The sequence below is a fragment of the Dryobates pubescens genome, chromosome 5, assembly GCF_014839835.1.
Source record: "Dryobates pubescens isolate bDryPub1 chromosome 5, bDryPub1.pri, whole genome shotgun sequence".
Classification (NCBI taxonomy): Eukaryota; Metazoa; Chordata; class Aves; order Piciformes; family Picidae; genus Dryobates; species Dryobates pubescens.
The window spans coordinates 29,401,159-29,417,124 of NC_071616.1; the positions used below are offsets into that span (position 1 = coordinate 29,401,159).

General features: G+C 38.6%; 1 protein-coding gene across 3 annotated transcripts in view; it reads right to left on the reverse strand.

Moving 5' to 3' along the window:
* Window positions 1-572: 572 nt before the first annotated feature.
* Window positions 573-15,966, reverse strand: part of SLC24A4 (solute carrier family 24 member 4) — an 86,916-nt gene continuing 71,522 nt past the window's right edge. For 2 of the 3 annotated variants that reach the window (XM_054161901.1, XM_054161900.1), the window contains exons 13-17: window positions 10,996-11,162; window positions 8,648-8,762; window positions 7,410-7,522; window positions 6,386-6,451; window positions 3,146-4,648 (exon numbers count right to left, since the gene is read on the reverse strand). In XM_054161901.1, the coding sequence (XP_054017876.1) occupies window positions 4,496-4,648; window positions 6,386-6,451; window positions 7,410-7,522; window positions 8,648-8,762; window positions 10,996-11,162 (614 nt within the window). In that variant the 3' untranslated portion in view covers window positions 3,146-4,495. Of the gene's footprint in view, window positions 865-3,145; window positions 4,649-6,385; window positions 6,452-7,409; window positions 7,523-8,647; window positions 8,763-10,995; window positions 11,163-15,966 lie in introns of those variants that run through there. The other variant, XR_008462260.1, reaches the window with a different exon arrangement.

Below are 15,966 nucleotides of genomic sequence, written 5' to 3' on the forward strand. Positions count from 1 at the left end.
AGTACTTAACACAGCTTGGAGCAGTCTACCAAAAACATCTAAGCGTAGGATGCAAATAAATGGCATTACAATTGCAAGAAGTCCAAGACAGGAAGACAACAAAACTCATGAGGGATTTGTGCAACTAGAGCAAACACATAATAGAAACAAATGTGTTAATTTAAGCACAACTACAAAGGAAATAAGAGACTGAATAGAATCTTGTCTCTAAGAAGGTAGGCAATAAATTACTAAACAACTTTTCCAGTTGTTTCTATGTTGACAGAATGTTTACGAGTATAATCTAAAGCCAGAAATTAAACACAGGTTTGTTAGAGCTGCAGCAAGAGTATAAAAATAAAATAGAATTGGCACACCAATGACTGAGCCGGGAGAAAGATGGCCAACTATGCAGTACCTGTTGGGAAGACTTAAGGTGTTCTTCTAGGCTAGGCTTCAGCCCAGAAGGCAGCCCTTAGATCATCAAATAGTCATTAAGATAACTGTAACTGCAGTCTTCTATAGTTAGACATGTAGATCTTGAGCCTGAAGTCTTTACTCAGGCAATACTTTATAATGCAGTACAATTGTTTTTTGTAAATGAATGGTACCAAACACTGCTGAACTCAAGGGAAACACTCTCACTTGCACACAGGATTGCACTCTCTGGGTCTATGTGCGACTGTGCTGCTCTAGTGGAACTGCAGCAGAAAAGAGCTGCTAAAAACTCTCCTTGGCCAGTCGTAATTCAGTTTGGATCCTGCTTTTTCACCAGGGCAGATGCACAGTTTTGAAGTCTGAGATAAGGAACCCCTTCTCTTATTTACAAGAGTGGAAATCCAAAGTGGAATCAGCAGAGCAGAAGTCCACAGATTCTGGAAGAACCTTTTAAATTGAGAAAGAAATAAAATCTTTAGACTACAAAGCCAATAAAATAGGAAAATATCTGAATATGCTAGAAAACCCAGAAACCATGCTCTGATGTCATCTTCGGACACAATCCAGCAAGGCACTTGGATAGATGCTTAGCTTTAAGCATGGAATCAATTCTACTGAAATTAAGCTTTGCTGGATATGGGCTATCTTTTTCTGAGCTGTATTACTTTTCAGTGTTAGTATGCTGGCAATTTTCAGATCACAGTAACAGTTTTCCCTCTCACATCCGCCAGTTTTCTTTTTACTCTTGAGCTGAACATTAATTTACACAACACTGTGACACACATTCCAAACTCAGCCAGTTAACTTTTGCAATGGGTATCACAACAAAATGGCTACAAAATTTTACAGACACAATCCAAACAGCTGCAATACAGCACTGTACTAATCGCAGAGAGCCAAACACAAATCACTCGTTTACTTGACTTGGAAAATGGCAAAATCTGTAGTAGTTTCCTGGCCACATCAGCAAATTTCCTTTTTCTTTTTTTGTATACACATGAAAAGGCACTAGTCCACCATTACTTGGCAATAACCTCCTGAATTACTGATACATTCTCATGTGGGTTTATCTAATTTACAACAATTTGTCACTGAGATCTTTCTTGGGCCATTTAGTTTATCTGCATGGCTTGGTCTGTAACTGTCATCTTGATTTATTTTATCAGATGGACAGCTACTATGCAGAGGCTCTTTACTTCATGTGATCATGTGCCATTCAGGCCCCGATAGAGCATGCAATAATTCTTTGGCAAACAGTACTTCCCTGGTCATGTGGTGATGTCAGAAGAGAATTCTACTAATGTTATTTATAACAATAAGCATGGCATGATACCTGTCTCATAGCAGAAGATGTGGATGAGACCACTGTAAGAAAAGCAGCATCAGAATTCAATATTAATTGTCCTCAAGTGGGTTTATGCTTTAAGGAGGACTAGAGATGATAGGATTGGGCACACAATTGAAGATCAGTATTACCTTCTGAGACTGTCTCTTGCTACAACAGAATCCTCTGGTTTACTGGAGCAGGTGAAATTCAATTTAGGCAGAATAATTCTAAACAGTGTCTGAAGGACTCGTGGCATAAGCAAACACAATTTCACGCACATTTGAGCACATCTGCCACAGAACAAACTGATGTCCCTAGTCTTCTAAAGTTGCCTGGCTCAGAAATATGGTAAAACTTGCTAGGTCTGGCACTGTAAACATTGATGCCCTCATCACTGAACTCAGCTGATCACCAGGCATTCAAACCAAATTTTAAAATCACTCTTCTGTAAAGACACCCCAGCTGCCTGAGCTCTGCACAGAAGAGCAAATGTTTGCTTCAACATAGCTAGCTCTCCAAGCTCATTCAACAGCAGAACAGAGGAATACAATTTATTCAGCCTCTCTCTCTGCTCCTTTCCATCTCATATCTAAGCCATCACAAGATTTGCAGTGGCAAACTGTCCTAAAACGTAGCAGGGAAGAGAGTAAGACTAGGGAGGGATGCTCCTACAGTGGTCTAGCACTATACTGCATCCTCACAGTCTTTCTGCAACGGCAGACTCAAACGATCAACATGAATTTTATCTCCTCAGCTTTACACTGCGGCAAGAGTCTCAAACGCCTGGAAATGGGATCACTGCCATACCCAAAATAAAATTTACTGTCATACTTGCCTATTCAAAAGAGCATTTTAATAATGCTGGTTTTGTTGCCATCTTTAGGACTGGCTAGATTAACCACATAACTACTCCACTAAGGTGAGAAATTCTAAATGGATACCAATACTGACATTTGTAACAAAGTGTAAATAAATTTGCTGTTCTTTTTTTTTTTTTCCTTAGGATTACAAGGAAAGGATCCACTCCTAAAAACATTAAACAGCAGAATACATTCCTGAATATGTACCAAAAGAATTCTTTACATACCCTTAATTGTAAACACATTGCCAAATGTAAACAGTATTCTGCATGTGAGATGGCTAAGCAAAATTATTTGCCATATATGTCAAAATAAGGAACCTCCTGATTTAGCGCTTATGTGCTAAGCTTTTATAGTTATGTTCTTATTGCCACAATAATGTTGGGGGTTTTTTTAATATATAGTTTAAAGTGTAAAATATTAATAGATTTTAAAATGCATCCACTGTTATTTGATAATTTATTTTGGTTTATAAACTTAAAAAAAGAAATCTAAAAATCTGTGTATAAAGTTAAATGTGCTTCTTTAGAAGCTTGATGGGACCGTTCACATACAGCTTGAAAATAAATAAAGTTTAGTAGCAACTCAAAACCACACAACTTCTACAATGGGGAATGCTACCCATTATTTTTAATACTCTGAGCCAGATCCCGCTGGCAATTAGGTCCAGAGTAATTCCTTGTATCAGATTTATGCTGGTGGAAAGGATATCTAAACTCGGCTTCTACTGGGGCTTAAAAAGAAGGATATCGTGCTTCAAAGCTTGCATGCAGTCAAATCAAGGACCAGATGCTCCTGACAGACTTGCTTTTGTCTAGGTGTTCCTTATCTGCACTTCTCAGTGTCAAACACTCATCTTTATGAAGTTTCTGGGAATAAATAAAAAAAGGAAAGGAATACACCAGCTTCTTAGCTGATGAAATAAGCTTCTTTCCCCCACCAATCAAATTAAATCATAGTCAGGGTGGGCTTTGTTGTCAGAAAGTCTGGATTACGTTCAGATACTCCTCTCAGCTGATAAGAACTGATAGTTACTGAGAACTCAGCTGTTTTATTTTAGTTTCTTCAAAATTTACACAACGGACTTACAAGGGCCAATGCAAAGTTTTTCTTGTGGTGCAATATTCCACAAGCATTAGTTTACATATACAGCATTCCTCGTTAATGGTAAAACATGTTTTTCAAGTATGAAGTTCTGCATGTAATTATCTTCTTCCATATGCAGATACTCTGACTTCTAGTGTGCATCATCACAAAGTGATACAACATACAACCATTTCCTCTTCTTTCTCTGCCACATTGCTCAGGTTTATTGAAGAGAGATAAACCTTCCACGCCGCCATCAAAAACTGTCAGTGTAGTTCCTCTATAAAAGCAGAGCACTTGAAGGGGGAAATGATGTCCTCAACAGTGCATGCCATGGTATGTGCCTTGGACTTTCTGGTCCTGTAAATTGAGATATTTTGACTGAGCCTAGAAAAGTTCCGAACTTGCCTCTTATTATTCCATGGAAAAGTAAATGTCAAACTCAGAAGAACTATAAAGGTTTTTCTCCCATCTTCTTGCTAACCATGGTGGTGGTGGTTGATTGGCTGCAAAAGGAGAATGAAAACCACAGCAGAATGCTCCAGAAATGGTCACTTCGGAGTTCTGCGTAAGATCTGCACAGCGTTGTGACTGAGCAGCAATATCCGAAGAAGAGGAAGATGCTTTGGTTGCCTCGAGCGTGCACGTTAAAGAAAGGTATGCTATCCTCCCACGGGTAAAAGTGCTTGGTGAGGCAGGAATGACACTCAAATTACTGATGGAAAGTAGGTAGAAAAGTGAAATGCCTCCTGTCATTTACAGCACATGTAATCAGAAGAATTTCAGTTTCTCTCCTTGCTGTCCTTTAAGGTTCTTCTTGGCACATAGGCAAGTTGACAAAGGTGAAGACATTAAACTCTATCAATATAGAGAAACACAGGAAAACAGCATAAAGAAACAACACATAGATGCCTAACTTCCTGTCAAGTTTCCATTTATTTACATGGATTCCAAGCACCTGCAAGCAAACAAAGTGTTAGTTAATTAAGTCCCAAAGGAAACAACCATTTTAAGGTAAAAATGAGTGTCTTTTGAATTAGAGTTAATGAACGAAACTAAATACACTTTTCAGCATTTCATAGATCAAAAAGGCAAAATGTGATTTTCTGATAAAGAAAAGGAATGTAAAAGCTCAAACTAAGCAATCAGACTTTGGCCTGACTCTCAGCTGTCCTAAGATCCTTTTACAAGACAGTAAATGAACCTGTTTTAAGATCCCTTCATGAGTTCTTCATGCAAGCGAGAAACAGGCCCCTAGGTGCTCAGTTTCAGTCTGTGGTACATTTGCAGTACATGGGGGCATGTTGTAATCAGACAGCACTCACTGATTCAGTATGAACAAAAGGAATGCATTGAACTACAGGAACGCTGCTTCCTCCAGTATTTCCCTACAGATCCTTTATATCCCAGCAGTACACCAGCACCTAATGTTCCTTCTTTCAACAGCTTCAGAAAAGGTGCTCTCTGAAGTTTTCCAGAATTAAGGGGAGTTACAAGATACAGATAGCAAAGCAATGAGGTCCTCACAAAAACATCTATTTACAATGGCGCTGAGTGCCTCTGAATTATTATTTGCTTTGCTCAAAACTTCCCACTGAGTTTTGCTAGGAGGCTCTGTGTGAATCAGGGTATTCAGCAGAACAAATGAGATAGTAATAGATGCTTTGAATTCAGGTGATTCAGCTTCTGCTATGAAAATACTCTTCAGAAAGGCATGCACAGCTGGCATAGTAACATATCTGCATAATCATCCCATTTTTCCCCCCAAAGTGCTTGTTACAAATATGCATGCAGCAACATCAGATGCAAATGTCTACAGAACACTGGCAGAACAGGGGTAAGAAAAGAACAGACTCTCACAGCTTATACACCAGATGTATCAGGAATTTCATGGCAGTGAACAGCCCTGGTGATTCTATCACTTAAATCGTGCACACATGATGTGTTTTGTAAGACCTAGTCATGCAACAGTGAGAAATCTCCAGTGACGATCCCCTCTTCTACAGAACCTCTACAGAGCATCCACAGGCAATCAGTGAAAGACATTAGTACAAGTGGATATTTTTATACCTTTGGGATTTGATTCTTCCCACAGAGACAGGGTTCCCTGGGAGTCAGCCGGATCAGACCTTAAGTACCATCAAAATCGACTTTTGACATAGAATCGTTGTTTCACCTTAACAGGTTGTGTGTTATAAGGATAAGTGTCTTATGCTCAGTGACATTTAGCATGCCTATTCCAAGTCTTGGGGTTCATGGTCCTGACAAACTATCTCAACTTAGGGTTTTGGCTACAGCACTTGATTAGTCTAGGCTGGTTTTGGAAATCAGAAACAAGAGCAAAGGATGATGAAGCATGTCTGGGTCCATGACCTACTATAAAGTAGAGACAGGCTTAGAGTATGCAGCTGCACACAGGGGCATGGAAATACTACTGAATCTGGCAATTTTAACACTGCCATTGAAATCAATGGGACCTATATGTATTCAGCATCTCCTTTACCAAACATCAGGTTTCAATCCTCAGCCAGAACAATGGTAGCTCTTCAATTCATGACATTGCCAAAAGAATGATACTTTTTACAAGAGTCAATGCTTTGGGGGTAATAAGTATGTTCCTTTTTTCCTTCTGTAACATGTAAATACCTAGTAACCATTTTGCAACTGGAATACTTGCAGACAATCAGTTACTTACTGTAAGTGCCACTGATCCTAGCAAAAGTGCAACTGAATAGACCAGTCCTTTGCTGTTTATCTTAACCTGTGGAAATCGGATAGAGAAGAGACCTTGAAAATGCTCAGCGCTCAGCATATTGTAACTATGCTTTGTTCAGAAATCAATTTACTGGTTTCTGTTTTGACTAATGACTGACATGCACATTTTAAACTATGCAAATCCAAGACAAATTAGTCATAATGAGTAACAGGGAGATTAAGGAACCAAAACAAATGTTTAAGTAACCCCACCTCCATGAAAAAAATAAATCAGCATTTACAATGGATTTTATGTTAAAAGATGAGAGAAGAGAGACAGAGAGATGTCCAGGGAAGGGGCCTCAACCACCTCCCTGAGCAATCTGTTCCAGTGTTCCACCACCCTCATAGTAAAGAACTTGTTCCTAACATCCAATCTAAATCTGCTTTTCTCTAGTTTGAAGCCATTGCCCCTCGCCCTGTCACTGCAGGCCTTTGTAAAGAGCCTCACTCCATCCTTCTTGTAGTCCCCTTCAGGTACTGGAATGCTGCTATTAGGTCTCCCTGAAGCCTCCTCTTCTCCAGGCTGAACAACCCCAGGTCCCTCAGCCTGTCCTCATAGTAGAGGTGCTCAAACCCCCTGCTCATTTTCATGGCCCTCCTCTGCACCTGCTCCATCAGGTCCATGTCCTTCCTATGTTGAGGGCTCCAGACTTGCACAGAGTACTCCAGAGATGCTGTTATTCTCATCTTATGGACAAAAATACAGGGAAACAGGTGCACTTGAAACTGAATGAGCACCATGAAACCATATCCATGGTGCTATTCACTGCTCTACAGTATAATGAACTCCAGTTGAGAAACTGGGAATTAATTGCAGCTTGTGGGAAGAGAATTATTCTTCTAATGCTCAGCAGGCTGTTGTTTGGTTTGGGGCTTTTCCAATTTTATTTGCATGCTGCTTCCCCCCCCCCCCCCCCCAGTAGACAAAGGGAACCAATTAAAGATTTGCCAAGCATACGTACAGTTGATCCATAATTAATCGCCATGGTCTGCAAACCCCACGGAACACCAAGGCCCACCAGAATGTCAAAGACATTGCTCCCTACTGTGTTGGACACTGCCATGTCACCAAGACCTGCAGAGAGAAAAACAACAACTCCTGGGTAAAAGCAAAGTATAGGACCATTGCTTTGTGTACTAGAGGAAACTATTGATCCAAGCCCCCTTGGGCTGGTCAGAGTATCTGACATCAGGGAAAGATTTCCATAATCTTTGCATGACCTCTGAAATAAGAGCACAAAAGTTGCTCACTCCAACTACATCTTCCTTGCATCTTGGAAAGCCTTTACAGTGTGTGTGGTTTTCAGCATTTGGGTTCAATGCAATTGGGGGGAAAAAAAGGACAATTACATATATAATTATTTTCAATCAAACAACACTTAATAACTCCTGTCTCAAACTACCAAAGTGGAGTTTCTGAGTACTTAATTTATCACTTCAGGACCATTGTTTGCCCAATGACATGTGCTAGAGGTCATTATCTAGAAAGAAAGTCTAGGGGAATAGGAATAATGGAAAAAAGTACAATTAGGACCTTTTCTTACTCTACTGCAGTACAGGAGATCACACTGTCAGGTTTGATGTTTTTCAGCAACAAGAAGGGAGGTGACTACAGGCATTTTCAAGTGAAAAAGGAAATGTAAAGAACCTTAAACAAAACTTAAAGATGTATGAGAAAGCCTTTGACAATTTCAATTGGAAAGTTGATGAAGACATAGTTGATGTTTACCTAAACCCCCTTTCACTGTGGCAATCCATATATCCTAAAGGAAAGTGGTCTGTACTTGGATGAAAAGTATGCCTGGAGCAACATCAATTCTGCTAATCTCTTACAGTTCCCTGGGTTCCAGAGGTCTTCTAGAAATCAGTATAAGTTTTACATGGTCAAATGCTGGTCACCATATAGTCTTCAATGTACTTTTTGATAGCTGATATTCTAGTTTTGTTTGATACTTTCACATACCAGGCATGGGATATCTGAATACTGAATGACCTTCTAGAATGCTATGGTGTGTCCAGTCCCAATAAGCAAAAAAGAACAGGATAGGGATTGTTTTTTCTTTTTGTTGAGAATATTTAGCAAGGTATTTTGACTTTTAACAAAGCCCTGAAACAGTAAAAACGAAATAAAGTAAAATTCGCATTGAGAATTTGTGTGTATGAATGTAAGGTTACATTTATGCTTCAGCAGCCACAGTACCTTGTCTTGCTACTATTAAGCTGGCCATGCAGTCTGGAACACTTGTTCCTGCAGCTAGGAAAGTAATACCCATGATCACATCTGGTATTCCAAGGGTGTATCCAATCACAGTCACCTGAACAGTGAGGAAAACATATTAACCTATTATATTTGGAAAGCCTCTCATTCCAATATAGTTGTGCCATATTCTTTGATTTCTGGTGCGGATTCTAACAGCATTAGACTCAGGATACTTATCCATTTCTGAAAATTAAATAATTGTGGAATCATCAGCCTAAAACCAACCCTGTGAAAAAGAAAAGTACATTGGGTCATATTATTCAACACTTATGAGCAAACAAAAAGCTCTATTTCCTGTAGTTCTAAGAGGACATACTGATCTTTTAAGGAGGAGCACAGACATAATCCAATTTATTTATTCCCAAGAATGGCAAGATTCTTGCAAGTTTTATTCTCAAAAGGACTGAAACCAGTTTATATTGTGGTAGAGGGACAGAGATATAAAAACTTATTTTAACCCAATACATGAAGAAGAAACCAGTTTCTTGCATGAATTCAGATATAATTCCAAAGTGAGCAAAGCTGCTTATATTGTACCCTGAGAATCCAGATGCAGCTTTAAAAGAGCTTAGCAAATGGCTGAAACTTGTAGCAGAGTTCTTGGAAAGGACAGGGAACTGTATTTAGCTGGAACATCCAAAGATGTCTGACAAAGTGTCAAGAAAAAAGGCTGAACAGGCAGTGGAGAAGGAAATAGTCTTTGTGGGAGTGAGAAGACTGAATCAGGGACAGGCAGCTGCTTCCCTGCTGAGACTGCTGAAGGGTAGATGTCTTTCAGGCTCTGTGTTGTTTTCCTAAACTAGTTTGCCAGCCTCTTAAATGAGGAAAACTGGACGTCCCCCAAAGAAAGAGTATTTTAGGAACGAACTCACAACCTTTATTCCCAGGGGCAAGCTGTGACTCAGAAATAGGAGTGGCCATGATTCTCCTGTTAGAGGTGGTAATGGGGTATTAAGGTCTGTCTGTCTCTTAAAATAAGCAGTGTTGCAGCCTTCATGAGAACATCTCTCATTTGTGAACGGGAGATCTACAAATGAAACTAAGGTAAAGAGCATGGCCTTGTGAAGGCCCTGCAGTATGAAATCAACGTGTAGCTTTGTCACCATGATGCCAGAATGAGTGGCTGGCATCTGAATTTCTCCAACAAAGTTTATGTTAAGAGAAAACAGGATTACTTTCAGACGTAAACTTACACAGAAGGTTGCAAAATGTATATAGAAAAGACAATCTCCCATGAAAGGAAATATAAAGTAATTGGCAAACACCTGGCATATTTGAGGAAGGTAGAGATGTTCTCCACTCAAACAATACTTTGCAGGTAAGAAGCTCATGAATAAAAATCCTTCCATATGCAAGACCAGAAGAGTATATAAAAAAAATAAATACACACACTCAGTCACAGTATCACACTATCACTAAGGTTGGAACATACACACTCATATATATGTATGTGACTATATTCCAATATGAAACCAGATGAAGTTTCTTCACTATATTTACTTTAAAAGAAAAAAACAGGCCTATAAACTCTTCAGCAGCATGTCCTACCAGTCTAGTCTCCTCATTATATGTTCTATACAACTTCTTGGTTTTCAGTCTTATAGTGCATAAAAAGGTTAACTTTCTCTACTTCAAAAGTATGCCTAATTTTTCCATCATAAAGTATTTGCACAACTTTTCTATTCGTGCCTTTTCTCTGACTGAAAACAAAAACTTGAGAAACTGACAGTAGGAAAGGAAAAACAGGAATACACTCAAATCTTCAATTAAGCATGCTCTTCAACTGACAACAATTTAGAGATCTGCACCTGATACACTACTGCTCACAGATCCAGGGAGAAATGTATCAGCTATTATAATACTCTTCACTAAGACGTTCTTGCATTATTCCAGTCTACTTGAAGTGGTTTGTACCACTTCTACCTCTTCAGATTTTGCCATCTATCTGCCTTTTCTGTACATTTCAGTACCAGAGACTGTTGCCAAATTTCTAACAGTGTTTCAACTGCCAAGGGTTACAACATTTTCATTTGACATTCCTTTTACTAGTGATGTGGATATCCACATTCTCTTGAAACTTAAGCTGGCATCTTCCTGTGCTGTATTGGGCCCAATACAGTAAAGGCCAAAGTATTCATGCAGAAAAGAGCAGAAGAAAGCTAGAATTATAACAATTAAAAGAGTATGAGCTGAAAAGACATGGCTATAGTTACATGTTTTTCTTAAAACACACAAAAGATTGCGATCTCTTTCCACTCAGCATGGTAAGTTCTGCCACATGCACTTACCATCCACACCATGAAGTAGGAGAACAAGGCAATCCAGAGAGTGGCTAAGATGAATGTTGCCATAAACCACTTCTCCCAGCGTGGTTTGCTGCAGTTTGGAACGGTGCAAAAGAGCACAAATATCAATGGCCACGTGAAAATCCATTTAATTTTGTTCATTTTTCCATCTGCAGGATAAAGGAAGGAAAGAGCCAGTTTACTTTTCCCATTACTATCCCATTCCTAGTTACATGGCTCTGAAGACAGCAGATGAACCCAGAAGAATGTTTACAACTGTGCGTATAATTTTCCAGTGAACCTCTCATCTGTACTTGGTCTCGTCACACTCAGCCAAGTTCTACATGGCACGTTCAAACTCTTATCGTTAAGCCTGCCAAGGTCTATGTAAATAGATGAAAGAATTACGAAGATTTAAAAGCAAAACTGATTTTTTTAAAAACAAAATTATCAGCCAGGTTTGTTGCTCTTTCAAGTACCTGTATTGCTACCGCAACAACAAAAACACAAAAGCCCCAAACAACAACAACAAAAGCCATTCCCATTCACCTTTTAAAAAGGAAGATAGACAGCTTCGTAGTGAAAACAGCCTGTACTGTCTCTGCAGCAAAAGAAAATGCTTCTACAGAAAACAGAAGCAGAGACTAAGCCTACAAAAATGCCAAACTTTTTTCATATGCCTAGCTGTGGCCACTTGGGAAGAACTTTAAACTTCTAGTGGGGAGATAGAAGCTTGTTAACTCTCTTTAACTGTACATAGCACCACCTTAAAATGTTCTCTTGTCCTCTATAAAAGGAAACTGAAGATACTGACTTCCCTCATACAGCTCTCCAAAATCAAGTGGTGAAAAATACCAAAGAACTGTCATTCCTGAAGACAAGTACACATCATCTTTAAAAATGTAAACCATTGTAAATGTGCACAAAAATCTCAATACAGAAAATTATTTTATAATTAGGCCATACATTTGGCATTCACATTTATATATTTTATGAGTTATCCTGCAACTAGAATGACAAATATGGGTATCAAGCTAAGCCAACAGCACAGTGGGTTTCATTTAGGTTTTACATTATTTCAGAATGATGCTGGGGAGGATTTCCATCATTAACTGATAATGATATGCATCAGATCTAATAAAACATGCCCTTTTGAATAAAATAGTTGATCCTGTTGAAGAAAATTATAAGATACATTTTCCAGTGAAGTTACTTAGCAGGTAATTGTCAGTGAACATTTCCATCAATGTTCTCCAGAAATTTTCTTTCAGAAAAGATGCTGAATATATGATTTGTTTAGTGGGACTTTTTGCAGAGAGTTCAGGTTGAAATCTGTCCTCTGGACTAACAGGCTAATTTCTAGTCTAATTTAACTTGCTAAGTCCAACTGCAAGAGTTTATTAATTTATTTTAGCACACATTCTAGTACTAAATTGCCTTGCTTAAGTTAAGAATCAGCTCCTTAATTTGAGGGTTCCCTGTGAAGTTGACTCTAGTTGACTCCCTGTGAAGTTCCCTGTAAGCTGACTGACTTGTGTGTGTAGCAGTGCTGTAGATTCAATACAATCTCTTTTTTTGATAACATGAGTAAAAGAAAAAAACCATCTGCAGAATGAACAGAAAACAAACAGACCCTCTGCCAGGGAAAGTACCTTGTCAGGGATTCTGTCTAATGCCCTGAATCACCTACACAAGTGCTTAACTGTGAGAATTGTTATATCACAGACATGGCTATGTTTGCTCAGTTCCAGGAAACCCAAAATGGTAGTTGGAGGAGGACTTGCCTTTCCTTTATCTTTCCTCAGTTTGAAAGGATGTGTCTCAAGATTAAAATTCCTGGCTCAGGAAGTGATGATGGTTTATCCACACAACATCATGAGCTAGAACTGTGTTTTACAGATAGATAGCTTGTGAAGGTGACATTTGCATTCATTAAATGGCAACCAGACCCCAGACTTTGGGGAACAACAAATGCATGCAATTCTGGGTTTTGCTAGGTAAAGAGAGAGAGGCTGACTGCCCATTTGCAGTTAGTCTTGAACTGTTCTGAACCACTATGGGCAAAGCAGCCCATGTGACAGACACTGGCTTATCTTTTCTGTCAGTTTTTATAAACATTTATATAAAGCCTTAAGTATATCTGACCTTGTTTCTGCCTCAGGACATTTTCTTCAGCTCCTGCTTTGCTGGATCATGGAACTTGTGTTTAGCACCCAGTGCTAAAGATGTCTACTGTTATACTGTAACTTGTTAGTTACATAAGAATTCAGTAAGTTTAGCAGCAACCTCAATAAAGTGAGATTTTATTTCCTCAGAAAATGGGTAACTTCAATCATTTCACCTGGCTTAGATGAATTCACAAATCATATACAGCTTGACAATTTTAATTAATCATTTTTTACTTCTTTTGAAATTACTTGTTCTGTTGCTGTGGTTTTGACCACCCACTCTAAAATAATCTTTAAAATGCTTTAGTAATAATTGTTTAATTAGGATATGCTTTTAGTTCACAACAAATTGTTTTATGATTGTTGCTTAGCTGTGCAAGGAAGAAAAAGATCATCCTCATTAAAGCTGTTCTGCAAAGACAGACAAGCTGTCCCATTACAAGACCTTGGCTTAGTTGTTTTAATAGCAGTACTGGCCACTTCTATGAGCCCTGGGTCTGAAAGCTCCTGTGCTAACCTGCAGAGTTGAGTAAAGATGTATTTTGTTTGTTGCATCTCCCCCAGAATAATGAAAGAATATTACTTTATTATAGAAAGCAACACTGGTCTGTATTCTGTTCACTTCATCCTTTGGCAAAACAAAAAAGTTAGGGGTTTTTTGAATGAACTTGTTTTTTTCCTACTTTATAAATGATTATTTTTTTGCTTCTCCAGGTATCTGGAAGCCAAACATTCCTAGTATTTTAGTACAGAAGTGCCTCATGACAAGGTTTCTGAAAGCACAGCAACAACCTTAGAGTAAAACACTTTTTACTGACATGTTAAAATATTTTATTGCACTTCTGCAACAGAGTTTCAGAAACAATTGGTTGTTTTCTTCCCTGTGGAAAATACCAAGGTTCTACCTCTCACTCATCCAAAACAGCATTTTCCTTTTCCAAGCTACTGAAACTTTTCTCTGAAGCTCCATTTTCCAGAATACAAGTTCCAAATTGCAGACTATGAGATCTGCCCAAAACAATTCAGATTTCTATTTTTAGCTTATGCCTTTACCACACTTAGCATATTTGGATTTATGTCAACAATTTTTGGTACAATGGGAACTGGGGGGGAAAAAACAAAAATAAATTCTCCAGTATGCAGAAACAAACTTTGCTCTCTGAAAGACAACAGGTTTCTCACAGGACAACATTCAACAAAAATAAAATGTAATTGAGCACAGGTATTCCTCATGTCTGATATGACTTAGATTTTGGCATGGCTGATTTTCTAAAGTAGACCTTGTTGTCTACTTTATGAATGTTGTTTTTCTTGAAGTAGAACTGGGATTTACAGAGAATAGAATAGGATAGTATAGAATAGAATAGACCAGACCAGGTTGGAAGAGACCTTTGAGATCATCAAGTCCAACCTATCATCCAACACTATCTAATCAACTAAACCATGGCACCACGCACCCCATCCAGTCTCTTCCTAAACACCTCCAGTGATGGTGACTCCACCACCTCCCTGGGCAGCCCATTCAGAATTAAGTGATGAGTTACTAAATTAAATCCTTGCCCACTTCTATTTTATTCTCTGTATTCTCATCCAAGGTACAGCATACACATTGTTCTTCTGGAATGAATTTTCCAGTTCAGTTTTCTACAAAAGGAGTCTGGCTCACAAGCTCTGACAACATGATGCAAATCAAAGCACAGTATGTCCGTACAAAAATGATACGTGCCCCAGAAGCACACTTGTGTTCTGAAATAAAATTCTAAGGTATATGGGGCATTGCATAGGCAGTGGTAAAGAGGAAGCTCTTCCAGAAACAGTGTTTCAGAATACTACAGGTAGGTCCTGTTCTGAACTACCTTCTTGAAAGAACTTCTCTCTTGCAGTATCAAAGCAGCTATGGAAACTAGTTATCTTCTTAACTCAGCCACCTAAGTAACATTTCCAAACGTTGGCAAAAAGCATCATAAAGCAGGCCAAAAAGAGTCAGAGGAACAACTACAAAGAATCATCAAAATTCACCATTAATCCTCCTTCAAATACATTAGGAGCAGGAAGTCTGTTGGATCCACTGGTGAGCAAAGTATAAAGGAACCCTGAGAGAAGCTAAAGGCATTGCTAAGAAACTAAAAGAAATGTCTGCAGAGACAAATTACAGAGGCTTCCACACAGAGCTCTCCTCTATCCCTAACTCAACAACAGTTTCACAGGGGATATAACAAAGAGCTACAGCACCCTGAGTGTTCAAGTCAGGTATATGGGGGCTGCTTTGTGTTTTCTCGTAAAAGAAGCCATCAAATAAAGTTAGTAGGAGTCAGGTTAAAAGCAAATAAAAGGAGATGGTCTTCACACAGCTGTGAAACTCCTTCCCAAAGGATGTTGTGGGTGTTAAATGTTTGCAAAGATTCAATAAGAATTAGGTTAAAGAAATACATTAAGGATTTCTAAATACTCTGACATTACACCCAGTCCATGAAGTTCCTTGAGCTGAAAATAGCTGAAGGCCAATTACTCTTGTCTCATTCTTTTCCAGTCTTCTTCATATGTCATGGCTGAAGTCAGAATACTGGGCAAGAAAAATATCTGGTTTTTTCACATTTTTAGTAGATATTATTAATTACTTTTTGTTTCTATCCAACATGCTGTCTTTGTATTTTTGTTCCATACAAAAATGGGCAGGATTGCTAATCTCCTTTATTGCTATCTCATTTTAGCTCTGGGAATTATTATTCTTATTTTAGCTAACGCCATCATGACTTATATAAAGCATTCATGGTCCAATCCTATAAGGGGAGTTCTTTATTTCTGT